The 20466-nt window shown below is 41.0% G+C and overlaps 1 protein-coding gene across 2 annotated transcripts in view; it reads left to right on the forward strand.

The window, feature by feature from the left end:
- Positions 1–8405, forward strand: part of angpt1 (angiopoietin 1) — a 38176-nt gene extending 29771 nt beyond the window's left edge. The window contains exons 8-10 of one of the 2 annotated variants that reach the window (XM_075450404.1): positions 1141–1271; positions 6337–6528; positions 6641–8405. In XM_075450404.1, the coding sequence (XP_075306519.1) occupies positions 1141–1271; positions 6337–6500 (295 nt within the window). In that variant the 3' untranslated portion in view covers positions 6501–6528; positions 6641–8405. Of the gene's footprint in view, positions 1–1140; positions 1272–6336 lie in introns of both variants that reach the window. The other variant, XM_075450403.1, reaches the window with a different exon arrangement.
- The last annotated feature ends 12061 nt before the right edge of the window (positions 8406–20466 follow it).

Genomic DNA, 20466 nt, shown 5'->3' on the forward strand with positions numbered 1-20466 from the left:
GTTAAATTTATTTGATTTTGATTATTGTAACTTACTGTTTTCAATAGCAGGGACTGGATGGTGTAGTGGTAAGATTGCTCCCTTTCGTGTAGGTGACCTGGGTACAACCTCCAGTAGGGGTCCTTAGGCAAGACCCCCTTACCCTACCTGTAAGTCGCTTTGGATAAAACCGTCTGCCAAATGCATAAACAACAACAATACTGTTTTGTATTGTTATATATTCACTAACTTCAGTTGCTTACATTGTGTATTGTCATTATATTTCATTTTTTTTTTTTTTAAATTGGGCTCAGATTCTTTATTGTCCCATTTCCCAGAGTTATTGCATGACTATAATGTGCTTTTAAAATATGATATCCTTCTGATTTGCTATGGTTTCATGACAAAAAAACCCCAAACAAATGAAGAATAGTCCAAATGGTGTGTTAAAACAAATGACCCATTAAACTTAGGGGAATTGCTTAACTTAAACTGTATATATGCACAGAGGTGGAATGTACATTCTTCTCATGAGGTTTAGTGGAATTTCAGAAGGGATACACAGCTATTCAGATAGGTTGTGGTATATTTGCTGTTTTCTTGAGCAGCCTTTGAAGGTCTAAAGCAGCGAATGAGGCAGCTATTGTGGAGAAAATATGAACAATCTTTTAATACTCTTCTCAAAGTCTCATCAGTAAAATCCTCCAGCACTGCATGGTTGTGATGGACTGCTAAACATGGCTACCACTAAATGGGATTATTAAGACAATGAAATAAAAATCAGTATTTAGTATTACTACTTAATACTGATGTGTTAGATTCTTGCTTTGTTATTTTGCTTTTTGCCACTTTTAGAGGTCAGTATTATTTTCAGGCTCTGTACTTCCCAGACAGTCCTCACACTGTGCTGCTCTCTTATGGTTCCTGTCTTTAACATTCTCTTATTTATTGTGTAATCTCCTTACAGTGTTATCAGTGTTGTTTCAGGTGCACTCTATGAATTCAGTCACAAAAACAAAAAGTTTTTATTTTATTTCTCAGCCTGTTTCTTTGCTTCCTGTATTCATTTTATTCCTACATTGCCATAGTTCTCTCTCCCCTTCTCGCTCTTATGTTTTCATGTCCTGTCCTCTACCTTTTCTGACTCCTGATGTCTTTCAGGTTGTTCCTGAAAAGCCACAGTGGGACTGCAGGCAGACAGAGCAGTCTGGTGATCCATGGAGCAGACTTTAGCACCAAGGACATGGACAATGACAACTGCATGTGCAAGTGCTCACTCATGTTAACTGGTGGTAAGTTAAAATATGCACAGTTACAACAATATTACCTCACAAGTAATCAAATAATTGCTTATTTACATGCCAAACAAACACAAAGCAACATGGACACTTCTAGATAATTATGTTTGAAGTTTCCTGGTAGAATTAAATGGAATTTGTACCTTGTGCGTTTAAAGAAGGAAACGTCTCTTTAGCTGCTGCATATGTCAGTTAACCACCAGTTGGTGAGCAACTTTGTCCTCCAAGTGGTTGTGTTGTTTTTAGAGAGCACATCAGAAGTGTTTTCCAGATCTGACCCATGTACTTTCTAAATTATCATGCAGTTAACAGTAAATTGTGAGAACTACATCAAAGGTCCTTAAGACAAATGGTCTACATTCCCATAACACCTTTTAAACTTGTTTCTGAATCTACAAATCACTCTACAATGTGTTTATCTTTTACGCATTCATGTACATCAAGCAATTATTATTATATACTTAAACTATGTGTGTAGTATCTTTTAGATTTGACTTTGAAAATTGATTTTGACATTTGAAGATAAGTCATAAAGTGGAGTGAAAGAAAACACATTTCTTCCGGCAGAGCTGTTTGATTTTTATAAAACCTTTATTTATACAGGCAATCTTATTCAGACAGTCTCACTCTCCAGAGACCTGATTAAAAGATACAATTTGATGAATTGTTTGTTTATAACTGATGTTTAAATAAAAAGTACAAAGTCAAAGCACAGGAAACTAGACTAGACTATATGTTCGCAAGAATATAACTGTGTCATCAGCATAAAGATGTAATGATGTGTCTGTAATATTGAGGTCCACATTGTTGACATAGAACGTAAAGAGTAGTTCCTGTTGTGTAAAAAAATATCCAGGTCAGGTCCAGTTTGACTTTTTCACAAACATTGATCAAAATGCCTCATTACAGCAATAGTGTTAGCTAAAGTTGCTGGAGACACAGGGGAGGGTGAAAAATCCTGTGCAATACAGTTTATTCAGGAAAAAGGAATAAACCAGAGTTCTTTCTGTAAAAAAAAAAGTTTTTTTTTTTATTCAGTCAAATCATACAACCAATTTCTGGTTTTGCCCAATCTTTGCTTTAAAAAAAATAATTAATAATAATCTCTTCTGCTTGACAACAATTAGTAATTATTAGTAATTTTGAAAGATAGACCATGTACTTTAGCATCATTATACACAGGTAAAAGCCAATCCCAATCAAATGTCCCACCAGGATGATTTCCTTTAAATCTAATTGAGATTAAAGCTGCTCTAATGATGTTAAAGTCTCGGCAGTGGCATCCAACAACGGCTGAAAAGTGATTTACAGAGCAGCACTTGTAAGGCGGCACTAGATTCAACATATATCCCTTTCCTTTTACAGTCTGAACATTAAATATTAAATTCATTATCTCAGAAATAACAATAACATCAGCAACTGCTGAACCAGCACAGATTCTCAGCATTTCCATTTTTAGAAGCAAGCTGCAAGTATTTATATATAAAATTAGTTATCCAGACATATTCCTACATTCAGATGGTATCTTACAAATAGTAGCAGGACATGGGTTAAGCTTGATGATTATTCATTCAACCCATCTGCTGTGAGTGGTAGAACCATATTTTCAGCTTTTTTTGTATCCCCTTTTTTTAATTTTAATTTTCTAACCGGTAATCTTCCCACATATTTCTGGTCATTGTCCTCCTCTTGCAAATCATTCAGGGGACAAGTTTGGCCACTTAAATATCAGCCTTTATATTTAGGTGACATTCTGTATCCCTTCACAGTTGTTTGACATACTTGGAAACAATCACATCCAAAAAATCCATAGGCACTGCACTAAATGTCCTGGTTATTAAATGACTCTCCTACTGAATTGGACTCCAGCAACCTTGACGTCACCTCTGTTGTTGTTGGAGTCCTGATTCAGGGGCTGGTGTGAACCGAGAACAGTCTCACCTGTACCATACATTGTCAATCATTTAATTTATTCTTTGCTCTTAGAAGGGTAAAGCTGGAATTTTTATTTGATTTTTTCTAAACGTCATTAATAAACAATAGGAAAACACTTATCTGATACATTAACAAGTGCCAATCACAACAGGCCATGCCAAAAATATCTTGGATGGTACACACATTTCTATTTTTTACCAGCACTAGAACACTCAGCAGCTGTGACTGTACTGCATGAGGGGAAAAAGTATCCCAATATCATTAAAGCAATACTATGTAACATTTCTACCTTAAAATAACAGCTTGAAAAAAATTGTGCGGCTAGAATGAGTTTTAATATTAAGATTGGCCTGTCTCCTATGCCCTTCGGGGGTCTGAGTTGGAAAAACTGTGCTATGTAACTTTGCTGGAGCGGCCCGGGAGCTGAGCGGAAGTACTTCGACTTGCTTTCTGGCACACCTACCGCAAAAACAAATAGACCTCTCACGCTCCCAGGTACATTTGATTACTCTTACCTTCTCGGTCGACATAGCTTGCACCTTCTGACTCCTCGCCGGTTCGTCAACAAACGTGAAAGTGAAAGGGTGTTGTATTTATGACAGTGTAACCGTACATTACCTCCAAGCCTGTAGGGGGAGCTCCATAGTGGGCTTTTTGAGAAGTTATATTGTATTGCTTTAAAACAAATCTGTCATTAACAATATTTTTCTAGGTCTTTAAGATAGATAGATACTTTATTCATCCCAATTTGGGAAATTATTGTGTTGCGACAGCGTACAATATAAAAGATATGTAAACAATTAAAGGAAAAACAAACAAATGGAATTGAATAAAAAGAGAGAAATGAAACGAAACAGACATCATGAAACAGACAAAATACTGGTTATATAATCACAGAAATTGCAGATGTGCAAACTAGATGTTTGTGTGTAATTGCAGCCATGTAGTCTGCAGTTTATCAATGGATAGCAAGTTCACATTTTCTGTATGTTTCAGAGCAGATCATGACAAACTATTGCCAATGAACACAAATCACTACAGCATCCATATATTCAATTCAGTTTATCTATTAAGTGCCAAATCACAACAAAAGTCATCTCAGAGCACTTCAATGATGCAGTGTAATTCAAGTCAATAACAGTCCAGTTTATTGTAATCATAATCCAATCAAATCCAGTTAATTTAATTGAAAATAAGTCAAATTCATAAATACAGAGCCAATTCAAAAGCAATTTCCTAGCTAAGGAAACTAACAGATTGCACAGAAACCTCTCTTCGATCCAATGCCCCATCCTGAGCGTGCAGGAAGCGACTGTGGAGAGAAAAAACTTGCTTTTAACAGGAAGAAACCTCCATCACAACCAGAAGGAGCGGCCATCTTCCTACAACAGCTATTAAATGACAAATTCCATTTTAATGCTGATGATACTGTGATGTTCTGCATCTACTTCCAATCAGGCTCTCAGCTGAATCAATATTTCAATATTGTCCAACAAAGTTTGTGTAATTTAAAAATTGTTTTGAACGTCAATAAAACTCATGATTTTTTCAACTGAAACATCAAAACTCCATAATCTTCAGGGACTCTGAGACTGAGCCAGTGTCGCAGTACAATTACTAAGGAATCTACTTCATACTATTTTTTTTCATGTGTATAGTTGATTTTTGGTGATGTTATTTATATGCATACATCTTTACAATGCTTACATGCACTGGAGACAATCTACCACAGACCGATGAGCTTCATCACAAACATTATATCACCCACACACCACGACCTATTATATGGTCTGCCTTATCCTCCTGTAAACATTGGCTTATTCTTATTTATGAAAGTATTTTAGGTCATCTCCAAACTGTTTAAAAGATTCCTATTCTTTAAAAAAAATGACTGGGAGTTATTGTCGTAGTTAAAAGTAAGTAGAATGATGATAATGTCTAATGATTCCTTTGAAACTTTCAATGAGAAGACTGTCTTCCTCGAAATGTTCCCATGTGGCGTTGGCTCATGCTGTCAGATCCAGCCAATAATAATGTTCAAAGAATATGTGACCTCTAGAGGTTGTAAGGGCAACTTCATGTTAATGTTAAAAATGACATCCTCTACAGTATGGTTGTGTTGCAAAAATATTTTTATTTTATCCCAAACTATATATTTCTAACACCAAACAAGTGATATTAGATGTTAAAGGCATGTTGTATGTACATGTAACCAAGGCAACCAGCAAAATACGATCCACTGTGCTGAAGGTCATATTGTAAAGAGAATATATTTTGACCTAACTATGAAGATTCCTAATCCTGACCAACAAATGTTATTTAAATCCAAAGTAAAATTTTGTTATTGAAAAGATGTTTGTCAGTCTTGATCTGGCAGCACACAAAGACCCATGGTTTAAAACGCAGTATACACTGTTCCATTCAACCACATCTGCTTCCTCGTGAAAGATTTTGTGGTTTTTAAATTAAAGACTTGAACGATCTCTGCTCTCTAAAATAGAATTTCCAAAACTTTCAATGTAAGGAAACGGAGTGATACAAAATGGTTCATGGCACATATTTGGGGCAAGTTTGTTTTAAAATTTATGGTTCATAATGTTTAATTGATGCTGACCTAAGGAAGTGTGTAGAAGTATAGCTAGACAGATAACTATGTATGGTAAGCCAAACAATATAAGCCCCTTTGGATTAGCAAGTAAATTATCAGCATTCACTTTAATTCAGAATAAGTTAGCCCATAACTCTGAGAACACCTTTTGAACAATGAAGTATTGTTCAGGGAAATCATGAAATGTGTCACTTTGTGAGAAGAGAAAGTTTCTCATGCCATTTACCAACCTGATATCTTGATGAAGCTCAAACATGCACTCTGCTTTAAATAGAAGGTACATAAAGTGTTCAACAACAGGTATTGTCATGCCAATGAACCCACTCACCCTAACACATTGAGCAGATAGCAGGGAAATGGTGTCTGAACTTATGCCAAGGCTTAGTGGGGGAGGCCATGGGAAGCTCTAAACCTTTACCAGAGAACAGGAATATTTAAGCTTCAACTGCACTCTGTCATTCTGCTCTGTATGATTTGTACCAAAAATTCTTTATTTCTATTTTCCTTATCCACCAGGTTGGTGGTTTGATGCTTGTGGTCCATCAAACCTTAATGGGATGTACTTTGCCCAAGGTCAACACATTGGGAAGTTGAATGGGATCAAATGGCACTACTTTAAGGGTCCCAGCTACTCACTCCGAGCCACAGCTATGATGATCCGTCCACTGGACTTCTCCTAGCGTTTTGAGCTTCTCAACTTTTAAGTTTGTAAGGGAACACATAGGAATAACCCTTCCTGTTTGATTTCCTTGTCTCATCTCATTCTCACTGGACATTAAGTCTTTGATTTGATATTTTTTTCTGCCTCGTTGTTTCCCAGAGTTGCTGATGTGCCTGCATTGCTGAGGCCTCATAACCTTTGCTCTCAGTGAACTAAAAAAAGCAGCTGTTGGGCGGAAGGCAAAGCAAGTCATGGCATACCTGAACTGATCTGTTACCAAGCGGATTTCCAAGTTTGATATAACAAATAGCACACATATGTGAAGAATTATTGAAAATGCCACGTATCATTTGTTTTTATTCTGGGACATGTATTCCAGTGTTGCCTGTTTAAGTAAGTTTTTTCAGTGAAATTGTTCATATCATCCCATCAGACAACCCATAACATAGTGTTTTTTGTTTTTTTTCCAAAATTAATAGCTAAAATTAGATGAGATTATATATTTTTTTATTGAAAATCTGTCTGCATTATGTAAACTTTAATAAACTAAATTCAAGATACACAGTTGGTAACTATCTTAAAAGGTTGCAAGTATTTGCAGGCAGTTATTGACCTGCTATTTCGAGTTCAACATGTGATATTATTATTGGATTAGATCTGTTAGATTCGATTCTATAATTGGAAGCTCAAGAACGGACCGGAGTAATTCAAGTGAAAATGAAGTCTTTATTGCTGGCAACAAATGAAGCATTTCAGCGCTGGGCTCAGTGGAACAGAGCTCCCGCAGGAATTCCGTCAGACTGAGCCTCGATTTCCGGTTTATCATTTGCATTTATAGCCTCATAGGTTGGACTCACACTCGACCGAGTATGATTGGACATGAGTAGGTTCAACATGCTTCGTCATATTCTCTGGATCAGCCAAACAATGTGTCTGTGTGAATCTGCCCTTGCTTTCCCAGGCTTTCCCAATTGTTTTGTCTTTCTACTCCTGGATCACTTTAGGTCATCATGGAAAAGTACTGAGACTTATTTCATTCATAATGTCTAAGAACAAAGCCAATTTTTACAGATCCAAGGTGGACAACTATTTTCCTTGGTTACTGACTGAGAAACAATGAATACCTACCTGAGTTCGGATTGAGTGATCACTTTACATCTGCTGCACCCATAAAGATGCAGAATTCAAGAACATTGATTCAGATGCATATTACTCAAGTTACTATGACAACAAGGAGAAGAACATTTTTGTTTGCATGTACCTGCCACAGTTTGTACAGTGTATATACTGTAATATATGAATGCTCATGCTAAGCCGATGACTCATAAATAAGGATAAAATTTACTTTTTTTTGAACGTTTCCATATTTTGATTTGTGAATTTCTGATGGAACATCAGGAAAGTATAACCCAAATATTTTTAACAGCCACAGAATAGTTAGATTTTGTTTCTCTTCAATGCAGCTTTGGGAATAAGAAAAAGTAGAGGTTTTATGTGAAGCATGAAATTAATGAGTCCACCAACGGATGTATGCAGAAATATATTGCTAGAGTTTGAGCTTGGTTAAGTTAACAATATCAACTTTCATTGAAGGTACGTTGTGGGAAGATGAGGAAAATCAAATATTGGTAAAACTACAACTGACTGGATTATTACTATACTAAAACTAAGTAAAGGATTACTTGAACTTTATATAGGCTATCCTTTTAAAATGGCCAGAAAAGGTCTTTTTGTTTGTTTGTTGTTTTTTTTTTTTTAAACCTGAGCATTGCCAGCCATAAGAACTCTAAATGTATGCATTTCATATCTGCTATTTTTACGTAATGAAATTCTTAATTTCTGGATGTATTGAAACATTTTTCTTAAAATGTGGTTAGTGCTTCTTTAGCTACATTCAATAAAAGAACATGTGATGCATTATTGATTTCAGTGTGTTTCGATATGACTGGAAGGTCAGCGGTTTGACTCTTAGTTTCCCCTAACCACACGTTGACGTGTCCTTGGGCAGAACACGAAAACCAACATTGCTTTGAACCATCCATCGCTTTGTGAAGGAAAGATGGAAAGAGAAAAAACTATTCAGTCTCTTATTTTTAAGTGTAAAAGAGTAACTAGATTCTGGAATGAATTGTTTAAATCCTGTTACAGCATTCTCTGATAGACACCTTCCTGTTTGTACATATTTTTCCTCAGAAGCTGTATAGTCAAGTAATGTAAATTCAAAGGTGATTGAAAAATAGTCGAATGTAACTGAGTTATGAGGAAATAATTTTAACTGTTCACTCTCAATGCCATAAGTCAGCATAAGATCAAGGGTGTGAATAAGACGGTGAGAAGGTCTGAGCACAACCCTATGGCTCCTCTTACTGACCGTCATCTAGCCAGCCTGGAAGAGCTAACAGGTTTAACTCCGCTAGGTGGCTTCACACCAGCTAAAGAGACCTGGCTAGCTATCGGGTAGTTTTCAACAATGCATAGCTGAGATTCAAATTGGGAAAACCTTGCCTCCAAAAATTACTAAAAGGCTATATTTGTTAAATGTACCATGGTCGTTAAAGGAGGCAGAGGAGTAACTAAATATTTGACACATATCTGAGAGAGCGGATAGCTATGCTAAGGTAGAGAAGCAGACACACCGCTATGAAAAGTGAAAAGGTGTCAAAACACCAAAGATTAATATGAATGGGTGCTAGAATAAAACAAATGGTGTGTAATGGGGCTCATGGTGCAACATTGGCACTTATCAGAAGAAATGAAGTGTTATTTCATAATCCCAGAAAGGCAAGTTCCACAAACACAAACAAGGTTACAGGAAGTGATGCAACACTTTGTTTTTAGTGTTTACTTTTGTTTCAGCAAAATATCAGCACGAGCAGACTTCCTCTCTCACATAATATGCGTTACAATAATGATGACTTAATATTAAAATGTTAAGCTGTATGTCATGCACAGTAATGGACAAAGAAAGACCAGATTAATCACACAGACCTCTTCTCTAAACACTGAAAATCTTTGTCTATCTGGGCATTACTCTTGTCTCAAGTGTTGGCTCACTTCCTTGCAACCTATTAGCAATGACAGATTGCTGAAGTGCCAAATGATGCTGTCAAGAGCTGTTGTGTCTTTCCATAGCTGACATTCCATAACCTAATCGGCAGTTAAACGAATTGCTGCAGCCTGAAGACCACAGTGATTTTTTGAACACTTGTACTCATCAAATCCCTCACTGGAATCTTTTACATAGTCTAAAGAAGTGCTGTCTAAAGAAAGTCCATATTAGTAGGGAAACACTCATTTGGCTGGCGCCTCTTCCCATAATGCACCGTGTTGGATGTTTTACTTATTTATTGTAATGTAGCCTTTTTTTTATTTAATTATGTTGATGTGGCCTTTATTTAGTAATAAGTGCTTTATAAAGTTATTGTTATAAGCTTTGAATATATGTTTTGAATGAAAATAAATGAAATTAATCATTTTAAAAAAATTTAATTTTTCATTTATTTTATATTAATAAATCAATAAATGAAAAACCCAAACAAACGTGTGCTCAGGCAACGTTACGACCCTTGAGGGTCTTCTTCAGGCACCTTTGAACACAAAAAAAGCAATAAAACAAAGCTGTTTGGCAATACAAACAGAGATATGTTGATTTGGAAGGATAATAAGCTCTCTACCTCCTTCCACTCCTTTTATACTCTCTCCTCCCTTCCCTGTATTCCTTCATCAAGTGAATAGTGCTTTTCGAAGTTGGTGTTTTTAAACAACTATGAATGTTTTTATGTTTTGCTTTTCTTTAATTAAATATCCAATTAAATCCTAATAAATGATACTACATTATTTGAATTTTGATTAAATTTAAAATTTTTAATGATATTTTAAAATAAATCCTTTTTTCAGTCATAATAACCAAAGCCAACTTTTTTAATTAAGAAACTAGTCTTAAGGGGAAGGGGAAACAAAATTTAAATCCTTTCTACCAAAAGTTTAAAAATGGCTGGCTGACTTTGACTTTGCAGTATGAGAGCAGTTGGCTGTTCAAAAGTTGAGAGCAGAATGCGCTTCTCCCTCGCGCCACTCCTTTTATACCCGCTCCTCCCCTCCCCTCCCTGTTTTTCTTTCGGATTGACTTTTCAACCACAGTTTAAAGTTCTGCTTTTAAATGTTCATTTTTTTAAACTATTGTAAGTGTTTTAAATATTTTTTTTCCTTAAAATTAAAATCCAAATTTAATCCTAATAATATTATATTTTTTAATTTTTTAATTGAAAAAAATATATATTTCAAAAACCTGCCCCAGGGGGTCACCCCCTCCTCCCTGTCACCACTAAATCTACTAAGCATACATTCATAGGATGCAGTTTCTGTCATTGCACACACCGATTCTTTCACATATGGATTTTCTGATGCCTTCAAATGTCTTAAGATGACTCGACAAGCTGTTGTTGTACCCACTGAGATTCCTGAAAAATGACATTTGGTTATATTGGGTAATTGAGACTTGTTCCACAGTAGACAGAGCGCTGGACTGAGGGGAATCTCTGCTACAAGCCAGTTACTCCCCATATTTAGAATCAGAGTCCAGAAAGGTCTAATCAAGACACATTCCCACATACAATGAACGAAGATACCAATTTCCTCCTTACATTTCAAACACAAGTCATCACCCACTAGTTTCATCCTGTACAGTCTGGATGGTGTGTAATAGTATTTATGTAATACATTATATTGTGTAAGTTTACCCCTTGCCTCTCTCACATATTTACCACAATTTCTGCAACAGCTTATCATATGGCAAAAACACTCCATCTTCAAATAGATTATTAATGGTGCTTAAACCTCTGACATGCCACTGTTTCCAATACACTGGTTTCTTCCCAATGCATACATCAGGATTCTCCCACAATGATGAATATCTTTGTAGAGTATGTGTAAGTTTAAACATTTTATGTGCTTTACTCTAAAACATTCCAGCTTTTGGAACTATATAAAGGTAAATAATGAACACCACTCAGTGGCGTAACTATCAGTAAGCAGAAGGGGCAGTTGCTTACGGGCCCACGACCGCCTAGGGGCCCGTGTCTAAGCTTTTGCAGTCAAAAGAAACTGACCTGTCCACAGCAGTCCAGCTTTTGGACATCGCTATCGCAGAACTGTCTGCTTACCGCGAGCACTTCGAAGATTCGAAACAGGCAGCACAGGGCCTCTTGGAGAAGTGGGGAGTAAGCAAGGTAAGCAAGGTGAGAAAGGTGAAAGCGCACTTTGATGAACTGTGTCTAGACGAACGCCTTGCAGATGCCGAGTCTTACTTTCGAGTGCATGTGTTTAATGCATGTCTCGATATTGTCATCTCTCAGTTGACCCAGCGATTCACTGGTTTGCGATTAACAGCAGAACATTTCAAAGCCATACAGCCCGTGACACTGTGCACCGCCACAAACGACGAACTGTTTCTGCAAGCAAGCTAACTGGTGGACATCTACAGAGATGACATAACGTCAGATTTCCCCATTCAGCTGCTGTCATTCCGTGCTTGTCTAAAACACCGCATTTCACAAATGAAGACAGCGCGAGAGTTGACGAAGATGCTACTCGTTGAGAACAGCTGCATCACAGCAAGTTTCGGAGAAGTTTGCACAGTTCTTATGATCTTCCTCACAATCCCAGTGACAGTGGCCTCTGCAGACCGTTCCTTTTCCAAACTAAAACTAATAAATCCTACTCATTTTTTTTTTAAATGGACTTAGGGTTAGGTAGTAGGAGTTTTTAGTCAGCGGCTCCCCTCCTACGTAACATCTCAGTTCAGACTCCTGTTCAGTCTAACCCTGGCCTGAATTTTGGGTCCTTTTCCCCCAAGTGTCACAATAAATCCAAATGGAAATCAGAAATGCTTTAAAATTAAAAACCAACACTACCTGTTATGAGGTTACTGTTATTTTTCCAGGGTCAGAACCCCACGTTGGTGCTGAGGTTACATAACCTGTGCAATTAGGATTAGATTCCAGAATAGGGTTACGATTAGGGTTAAACTCCAGGTTAGGGTTAGGATATAGGATGAAAGGGTTATGGTTGGGGTTAGGCTCAATGGGCCCCTCCTACGTGATGTCTCAGTTCGGACTCCTGTTCAATCACCATGGAGTTTGGTATAGGTGCCAAGGGAGGTGCACTGTCGCTCAGGACCCGACTGATGGTTGCTGCGTGTGCTGGAATGGTCTTGGAGTAACTCAGGAGGCCGTGGGAAACTCCGTGCATTTCTGGGTTTATGTTAAAAAATGGGTGTGTTAGACACAAGGTCCGTATCCGTGTGTGTCATGTGTTGTGGGGAGAGAGGAAAGAAGGGAAGGAAAGGAGGGGGGGGTGTTTGAAAAGGAATTATGGGTTTGTTAAAGTATTAATTTCTTCAGGATTATTTATTGGGATTCCATTTTTCAGAATGTAGCTAGTACTTGGGCTTATGCTTAGGCCTATAGTCCTGTGATTCAGTTAGGGTTGGGGTTAGGTTTTAGAGTTGATGAGAGGGGATTATGAATTTATAAAAAATGTTTAATTTTTTAATTGAACTTTGATTTTTCCAAATCTGGCTCATACTCGGACTTATGTTTAGGCATATAGTCCCGTGATCCAGTAGGGTTAGGGTTAAGGTTAGGGTTAGAGTTAGAGTTAATGGGATGGGTTAGGGTTAGGGTTAGGGTAGGGTTAGGGCGTGGGTCTGGAGCTATCCTCCCGTGGGAGGAAGAAGGTGCACGGTCCTGCGACCCTTCGAACCTCCCGCAACCCTGGGTTAGGGTTAGGGTTGGGTTAGGGTTAGGGTTAGGTGTAAGTAATCTATCTCGATAGTTCCCCCCGTGGCATCCGACGATAACCACGGTTTGGTGTAGAGAACTAAAGGCAAGGCACGGGCCGGCGCTTGTCAACTAGAACCCCTCCTCGCTGTGCATCACACTTCCAAGAAGAACACTCCTGAATAAGCCTAAGTTTTTAAAGACGACCATGTCAGTCTGGTTTTCCGAGAATCTTCTAAAACCAGAGACAGATCAACCTATTTAAAGTCTAATTTGAAAGCCTAGTTGGGTGGTTTAAAGCTAAAATTTGAGACACATCATCAGTGGTGGACCCCGGGGTCTTCGGGTGTTTCGGCCATTACCACCAGACACCCTACCCGAGGGAAGCCCAGACGGGATTGATCATGTCCCGCTGTGTGTCACTCGCCCAATTGGATTTATCCCTATTGGAAGTTTGTTTGAAGAGCACGAGGTAAGCAAACCTAAGGTAAGTAATTTAAGGTAAGTATTAAGTTTAAGTATTAAGTTTGATATTAAATGAGACTAAGTTTAAGGTTTTTGTAAAGGTTCTTTAAATAAATTAAACTTACCTTATGTGTTAGGGTTATGGTTAGGGTTAGGTTAGGGCGTGGGTTAGGGTTAGGGTTAGGGAATAGGGGTATTAGCCACGATTAGTCAAAAAAGGATTAGTTATTTTGATTTATCTCTTGATAGGAAGGTCGTAGCGACTCGAAAGTATGCTCCGCCCCCACTAATTCGTAGGCGGGCTTTCCAACGGTAGCACCCGTTTGTCTGTGGGACCTTCCGTTGCGGAGATACGTCACTTCCTTGGGGTGAAAATGTCTGTATCTCGGGAACCGTAAGTCGTAGAGACTCGGGGACACGTCCTGCGTGTTCAGAGCGGTCGAATTATGTCTGACGGAAGGCATTTGCAAGTCTCTAGGACGGTTAGGGTTAGGGTTAGGGTTAGGGTTAGGGTTAGGGGTTAGGGGTTAGGGTTAGGGTTAGGGTTAGGGTTTAGGGTTAGGGGTTAGGGTTAGGGTTAGGGTAAGGGTTAGGGTTAGGGTTAGGGTTAGGGTTAGGGTTAGGGGTTAGGGTTAGGGTTAGGGTTAGGGTTGGGTTAGGGTTAGGGTTAGGATAAGGGGCAAAAACCCCTTATGCCGAACCCCGGCATAAGCTCAAGAGGCAATAAGTCCTGATAGGAAGGTGGCATAGACAAGATACACACATCCTCGGATTCAGCAGGACAGGGGCTATCCACTGATACTCAAACCATTGGGGGCGGAGCCACGGGGGCGGAGCTACGCGCGGAAACAACTTTGTTTTACTTATATCTCCGGAACGGAAGGTCGTAGAGACACGGGGACAAGTCGAGCGTGTTCACAAGGGTCGTATTATGTCTGACGGAAGTGACTTCCGAGTCTCTAGGATCTTTCGTTCCAAAGTTATTCAACAAAAACCGTTTCGCCATTGAAATGAGTGGAACTCGATTTTCTCGAAAAGTTCTTAAGTCCCACAGCCAAAAAGGACCCTGGGGAAAGTTGTTAGGAGCACGTTTCAGGCCATTTGGAGTCATTTGGTACCTATTTTGGACACATGATTTATGACAAAATACTTGGTAAATTTCCCAAAATTTTTAACAAGTCCCACAGTCAAAAACCCTACTTCCAGGTAAGTATTACGTACACAAGGGTTAGGGTTAGGGTTAGGGAGGGTTAGGGTTAGGGTAGGGTTAGGGTTAGGGTTAGGGTTAGGGTTAGGGTTAGGGTTAGGGTTAGGGGGTTAGGGTTAGGGTTAGGGTTAGGGTTAGGGTTAGGGTTAGGGTTAGGGTTAGGGGTTAGGGTTAGGGTTAGGGTTAGGGTTAGGGTAGGGTTAGGGTTAGGGTAAGGGTAAGGGTTAGGGTTAGGGTAAGGGTTAGGGTTAGGGTTAGGGTTAGGGTTAGGGGTTAGGGTTAGGGTTAGGGTTAGGGTTAGGGTTAGGGTTAGGGTTAGGGGACAAAACCCCGAATGGTACCCCCCTACCATTTGAGAACCATCCTTCAGATGGCCATAAGTCCTGATAGGAAGGTAGCACAGACTAGATACACATATCCCCGGATTCTGCAAGACCAGGGCTATCCACTGATACTCGAACCTTTGGGGGCGGAGCCACGGGGGCGGAGCTACGACCGGAAACAACTTTGTTTTGCTTATATCTCAGGAACGGAAGGTCGTAGAGACATGGGGACAAGTCGAGCGTGTTCACAAGGGTCGTATTATGTCTGACGGAAGTCATCTCCGAGTCTCTACGACCTTTCGTTCCCGAGATAATCGGCAAAAACCGTTTCGCCATTGAAATGAGTGGAACTCGATTTTCTCGAAAAGTTCCTAAGTCCCACAGCCAAAAAGGACTCTGTGGAATGTTGTTAGGAGCACGTTTCAGGCCATTTGGAGTCAATTGGTACCAATTTTGGACGCATGATTTTTGACAAAATACTTGGTAAATTTCCCAAATTTTTTACCAAGTCCCACAGTGAAAAACCCTAGTTCCAGGTAAGTATTACGTACACAAGCACTCCCCTATGTCCGGTTAGGGTTAGGCATTGGGTTAGGGTAAGGGTAAGGGTTAGGGTTAGGGTTAGGGTTAGGGTTAGGGGTAAGGGTAAGGGTAAGGGTTAGGGTTAGGGTTAGGATAGGGTTAGGGTTAGGGTTAGGGTTAGGGTTAGGGTTAGGGGTTAGGGTTAGGGGTTAGGGTTAGGGTTAGGGTTAGGGTTAGGGTTAGGGTAGGGTTAGGGTTAGGGTTAGGGTTAGGGTTAGGGGACAAAACCCCGAATGGTACCCCCCTACCATTTGAGAACCATCCTTCAGATGGCCATAAGTCCTGATAGGAAGGTAGCACAGACTAGATACACATATCCCCGGATTCTGCAAGACCAGGGCTATCCACTGATACTCGAACCTTTGGGGGCGGAGCCACGGGGGCGGAGCTACGACCGGAAACAACTTTGTTTTGCTTATATCTCAGGAACGGAAGGTCGTAGAGACATGGGGACAAGTCGAGCGTGTTCACAAGGGTCGTATTATGTCTGACGGAAGTCATCTCCGAGTCTCTACGACCTTTCGTTCCCGAGATAATCGGCAAAAACCGTTTCGCCATTGAAATGAGTGGAACTCGATTTTCTCGAAAAGTTCCTAAGTCCCACAGCCAAAAAGGACTCTGTGGAATGTTGTTAGGAGCACGTTTCAGGCCATTTGGAGTCAATTGGTACCAATTTTGGACGCATGATTTTTGACAAAATACTTGGTAAATTTCCCAAATTTTTTACCAAGTCCCACAGTGAAAAACCCTAGTTCCAGGTAAGTATTACGTACACAAGCACTCCCCTATGTCCGGTTAGGGTTAGGCATTGGGTTAGGGTAAGGGTAAGGGTTAGGGTTAGGGTTAGGGTTAGGGTTAGGGGTAAGGGTAAGGGTAAGGGTTAGGGTTAGGGTTAGGATAGGGTTAGGGTTAGGGTTAGGGTTAGGGTTAGGGTTAGGGGTTAGGGTTAGGGGTTAGGGTTAGGGTTAGGGTTAGGGTTAGGGTTAGGGTTAGGGTAGGGTTAGGGTTAGGGTTAGGGTTAGGGTTAGGGGTTAGGATAAGGGGCAAAAACCCCTTATGCCGAACCCCGGCATAAGCTCAAGAGGCAATAAGTCCTGATAGGAAGGTGGCATAGACAAGATACACACATCCTCGGATTCAGCAGGACAGGGGCTATCCACTGATACTCAAACCATTGGGGCGGAGCCACGGGGGCGGAGCTACGCGCGGAAACAACTTTGTTTTACTTATATCTCCGGAACGGAAGGTCGTAGAGACACGGGGACAAGTCGAGCGTGTTCACAAGGGTCGTATTATGTCTGACGGAAGTGACTTCCGAGTCTCTAGGATCTTTCGTTCCAAAGTTATTCAACAAAAACCGTTTCGCCATTGAAATGAGTGGAACTCGATTTTCTCGAAAAGTTCTTAAGTCCCACAGCCAAAAAGGACCCTGGGGAAAGTTGTTAGGAGCACGTTTCAGGCCATTTGGAGTCATTTGGTACCTATTTTGGACACATGATTTATGACAAAATACTTGGTAAATTTCCCAAAATTTTTAACAAGTCCCACAGTCAAAAACCCTACTTCCAGGTAAGTATTACGTACACAAGGGTTAGGGTTAGGGTTAGGGAGGGTAGGGTTAGGGTAGGGTTAGGGTTAGGGTTAGGGTTAGGGTTAGGGTTAGGGTTAGGGTTAGGGGGTTAGGGTTAGGGTTAGGGTTAGGGTTAGGGTTAGGGTTAGGGTTAGGGTTAGGGGTTAGGGTTAGGGTTAGGGTTAGGGTTAGGGTAGGGTTAGGGTTAGGGTAAGGGTAAGGGTTAGGGTTAGGGTTAGGGTTAGGGTTAGGATAAGGGGCAAAAACCCCTTATGCCGAACCCCGGCATAAGCTCAAGAGGCAATAAGTCCTGATAGGAAGGTGGCATAGACAAGATACACACATCCTCGGATTCAGCAGGACAGGGGCTATCCACTGATACTCAAACCATTGGGGGCGGAGCCACGGGGGCGGAGCTACGCGCGGAAACAACTTTGTTTTACTTATATCTCCGGAACGGAAGGTCGTAGAGACACGGGGACAAGTCGAGCGTGTTCACAAGGGTCGTATTATGTCTGACGGAAGTGACTTCCGAGTCTCTAGGATCTTTCGTTCCAAAGTTATTCAACAAAAACCGTTTCGCCATTGAAATGAGTGGAACTCGATTTTCTCGAAAAGTTCTTAAGTCCCACAGCCAAAAGGACCCTGGGGAAAGTTGTTAGGAGCACGTTTCAGGCCATTTGGAGTCATTTGGTACCTATTTTGGACACATGATTTATGACAAAATACTTGGTAAATTTCCCAAAATTTTTAACAAGTCCCACAGTCAAAAACCCTACTTCCAGGTAAGTATTACGTACACAAGGGTTAGGGTTAGGGTTAGGGAGGGTTAGGGTTAGGGTAGGGTTAGGGTTAGGGTTAGGGTTAGGGTTAGGGTTAGGGTTAGGGTTAGGGGGTTAGGGTTAGGGTTAGGGTTAGGGTTAGGGTTAGGGTTAGGGTTAGGGTTAGGGGTTAGGGTTAGGGTTAGGGTTAGGGTTAGGGTAGGGTTAGGGTTAGGGTAAGGGTAAGGGTTAGGGTTAGGGTAAGGGTTAGGGTTAGGGTTAGGGTTAGGGTTAGGGGTTAGGGTTAGGGTTAGGGTTAGGGTTAGGGTTAGGGTTAGGGTTAGGGGACAAAACCCCGAATGGTACCCCCCTACCATTTGAGAACCATCCTTCAGATGGCCATAAGTCCTGATAGGAAGGTAGCACAGACTAGATACACATATCCCCGGATTCTGCAAGACCAGGGCTATCCACTGATACTCGAACCTTTGGGGGCGGAGCCACGGGGGCGGAGCTACGACCGGAAACAACTTTGTTTTGCTTATATCTCAGGAACGGAAGGTCGTAGAGACATGGGGACAAGTCGAGCGTGTTCACAAGGGTCGTATTATGTCTGACGGAAGTCATCTCCGAGTCTCTACGACCTTTCGTTCCCGAGATAATCGGCAAAAACCGTTTCGCCATTGAAATGAGTGGAACTCGATTTTCTCGAAAAGTTCCTAAGTCCCACAGCCAAAAAGGACTCTGTGGAATGTTGTTAGGAGCACGTTTCAGGCCATTTGGAGTCAATTGGTACCAATTTTGGACGCATGATTTTTGACAAAATACTTGGTAAATTTCCCAAATTTTTTACCAAGTCCCACAGTGAAAAACCTAGTTCCAGGTAAGTATTACGTACACAAGCACTCCCCTATGTCCGGTTAGGGTTAGGCATTGGGTTAGGGTAAGGGTAAGGGTTAGGGTTAGGGTTAGGGTTAGGGTTAGGGGTAAGGGTAAGGGTAAGGGTTAGGGTTAGGGTTAGGATAGGGTTAGGGTTAGGGTTAGGGTTAGGGTTAGGGTTAGGGGTTAGGGTTAGGGGTTAGGGTTAGGGTTAGGGTTAGGGTTAGGGTTAGGGTAGGGTTAGGGTTAGGGTTAGGGTTAGGGTTAGGGGACAAAACCCCGAATGGTACCCCCCTACCATTTGAGAACCATCCTTCAGATGGCCATAAGTCCTGATAGGAAGGTAGCACAGACTAGATACACATATCCCCGGATTCTGCAAGACCAGGGCTATCCACTGATACTCGAACCTTTGGGGGCGGAGCCACGGGGGCGGAGCTACGACCGGAAACAACTTTGTTTTGCTTATATCTCAGGAACGGAAGGTCGTAGAGACATGGGGACAAGTCGAGCGTGTTCACAAGGGTCGTATTATGTCTGACGGAAGTCATCTCCGAGTCTCTACGACCTTTCGTTCCCGAGATAATCGGCAAAAACCGTTTCGCCATTGAAATGAGTGGAACTCGATTTTCTCGAAAAGTTCCTAAGTCCCACAGCAAAAAGGACTCTGTGGAATGTTGTTAGGAGCACGTTTCAGGCCATTTGGAGTCAATTGGTACCAATTTTGGACGCATGATTTTTGACAAAATACTTGGTAAATTTCCCAAATTTTTTACCAAGTCCCACAGTGAAAAACCCTAGTTCCAGGTAAGTATTACGTACACAAGCACTCCCCTATGTCCGGTTAGGGTTAGGCATTGGGTTAGGGTAAGGGTAAGGGTTAGGGTTAGGGTTAGGGTTAGGGTTAGGGGTAAGGGTAAGGGTAAGGGTTAGGGTTAGGGTTAGGATAGGGTTAGGGTTAGGGTTAGGGTTAGGGTTAGGGTTAGGGGTTAGGGTTAGGGGTTAGGGTTAGGGTTAGGGTTAGGGTTAGGGTTAGGGTTAGGGTAGGGTTAGGGTTAGGGTTAGGGTTAGGGTTAGGGGTTAGGATAAGGGGCAAAAACCCCTTATGCCGAACCCCGGCATAAGCTCAAGAGGCAATAAGTCCTGATAGGAAGGTGGCATAGACAAGATACACACATCCTCGGATTCAGCAGGACAGGGGCTATCCACTGATACTCAAACCATTGGGGGCGGAGCCACGGGGGCGGAGCTACGCGCGGAAACAACTTTGTTTTACTTATATCTCCGGAACGGAAGGTCGTAGAGACACGGGGACAAGTCGAGCGTGTTCACAAGGGTCGTATTATGTCTGACGGAAGTGACTTCCGAGTCTCTAGGATCTTTCGTTCCAAAGTTATTCAACAAAAACCGTTTCGCCAT

The sequence above is a fragment of the Odontesthes bonariensis genome, chromosome 18, assembly GCF_027942865.1.
Source record: "Odontesthes bonariensis isolate fOdoBon6 chromosome 18, fOdoBon6.hap1, whole genome shotgun sequence".
Taxonomy (NCBI): Eukaryota; Metazoa; Chordata; class Actinopteri; order Atheriniformes; family Atherinopsidae; genus Odontesthes; species Odontesthes bonariensis.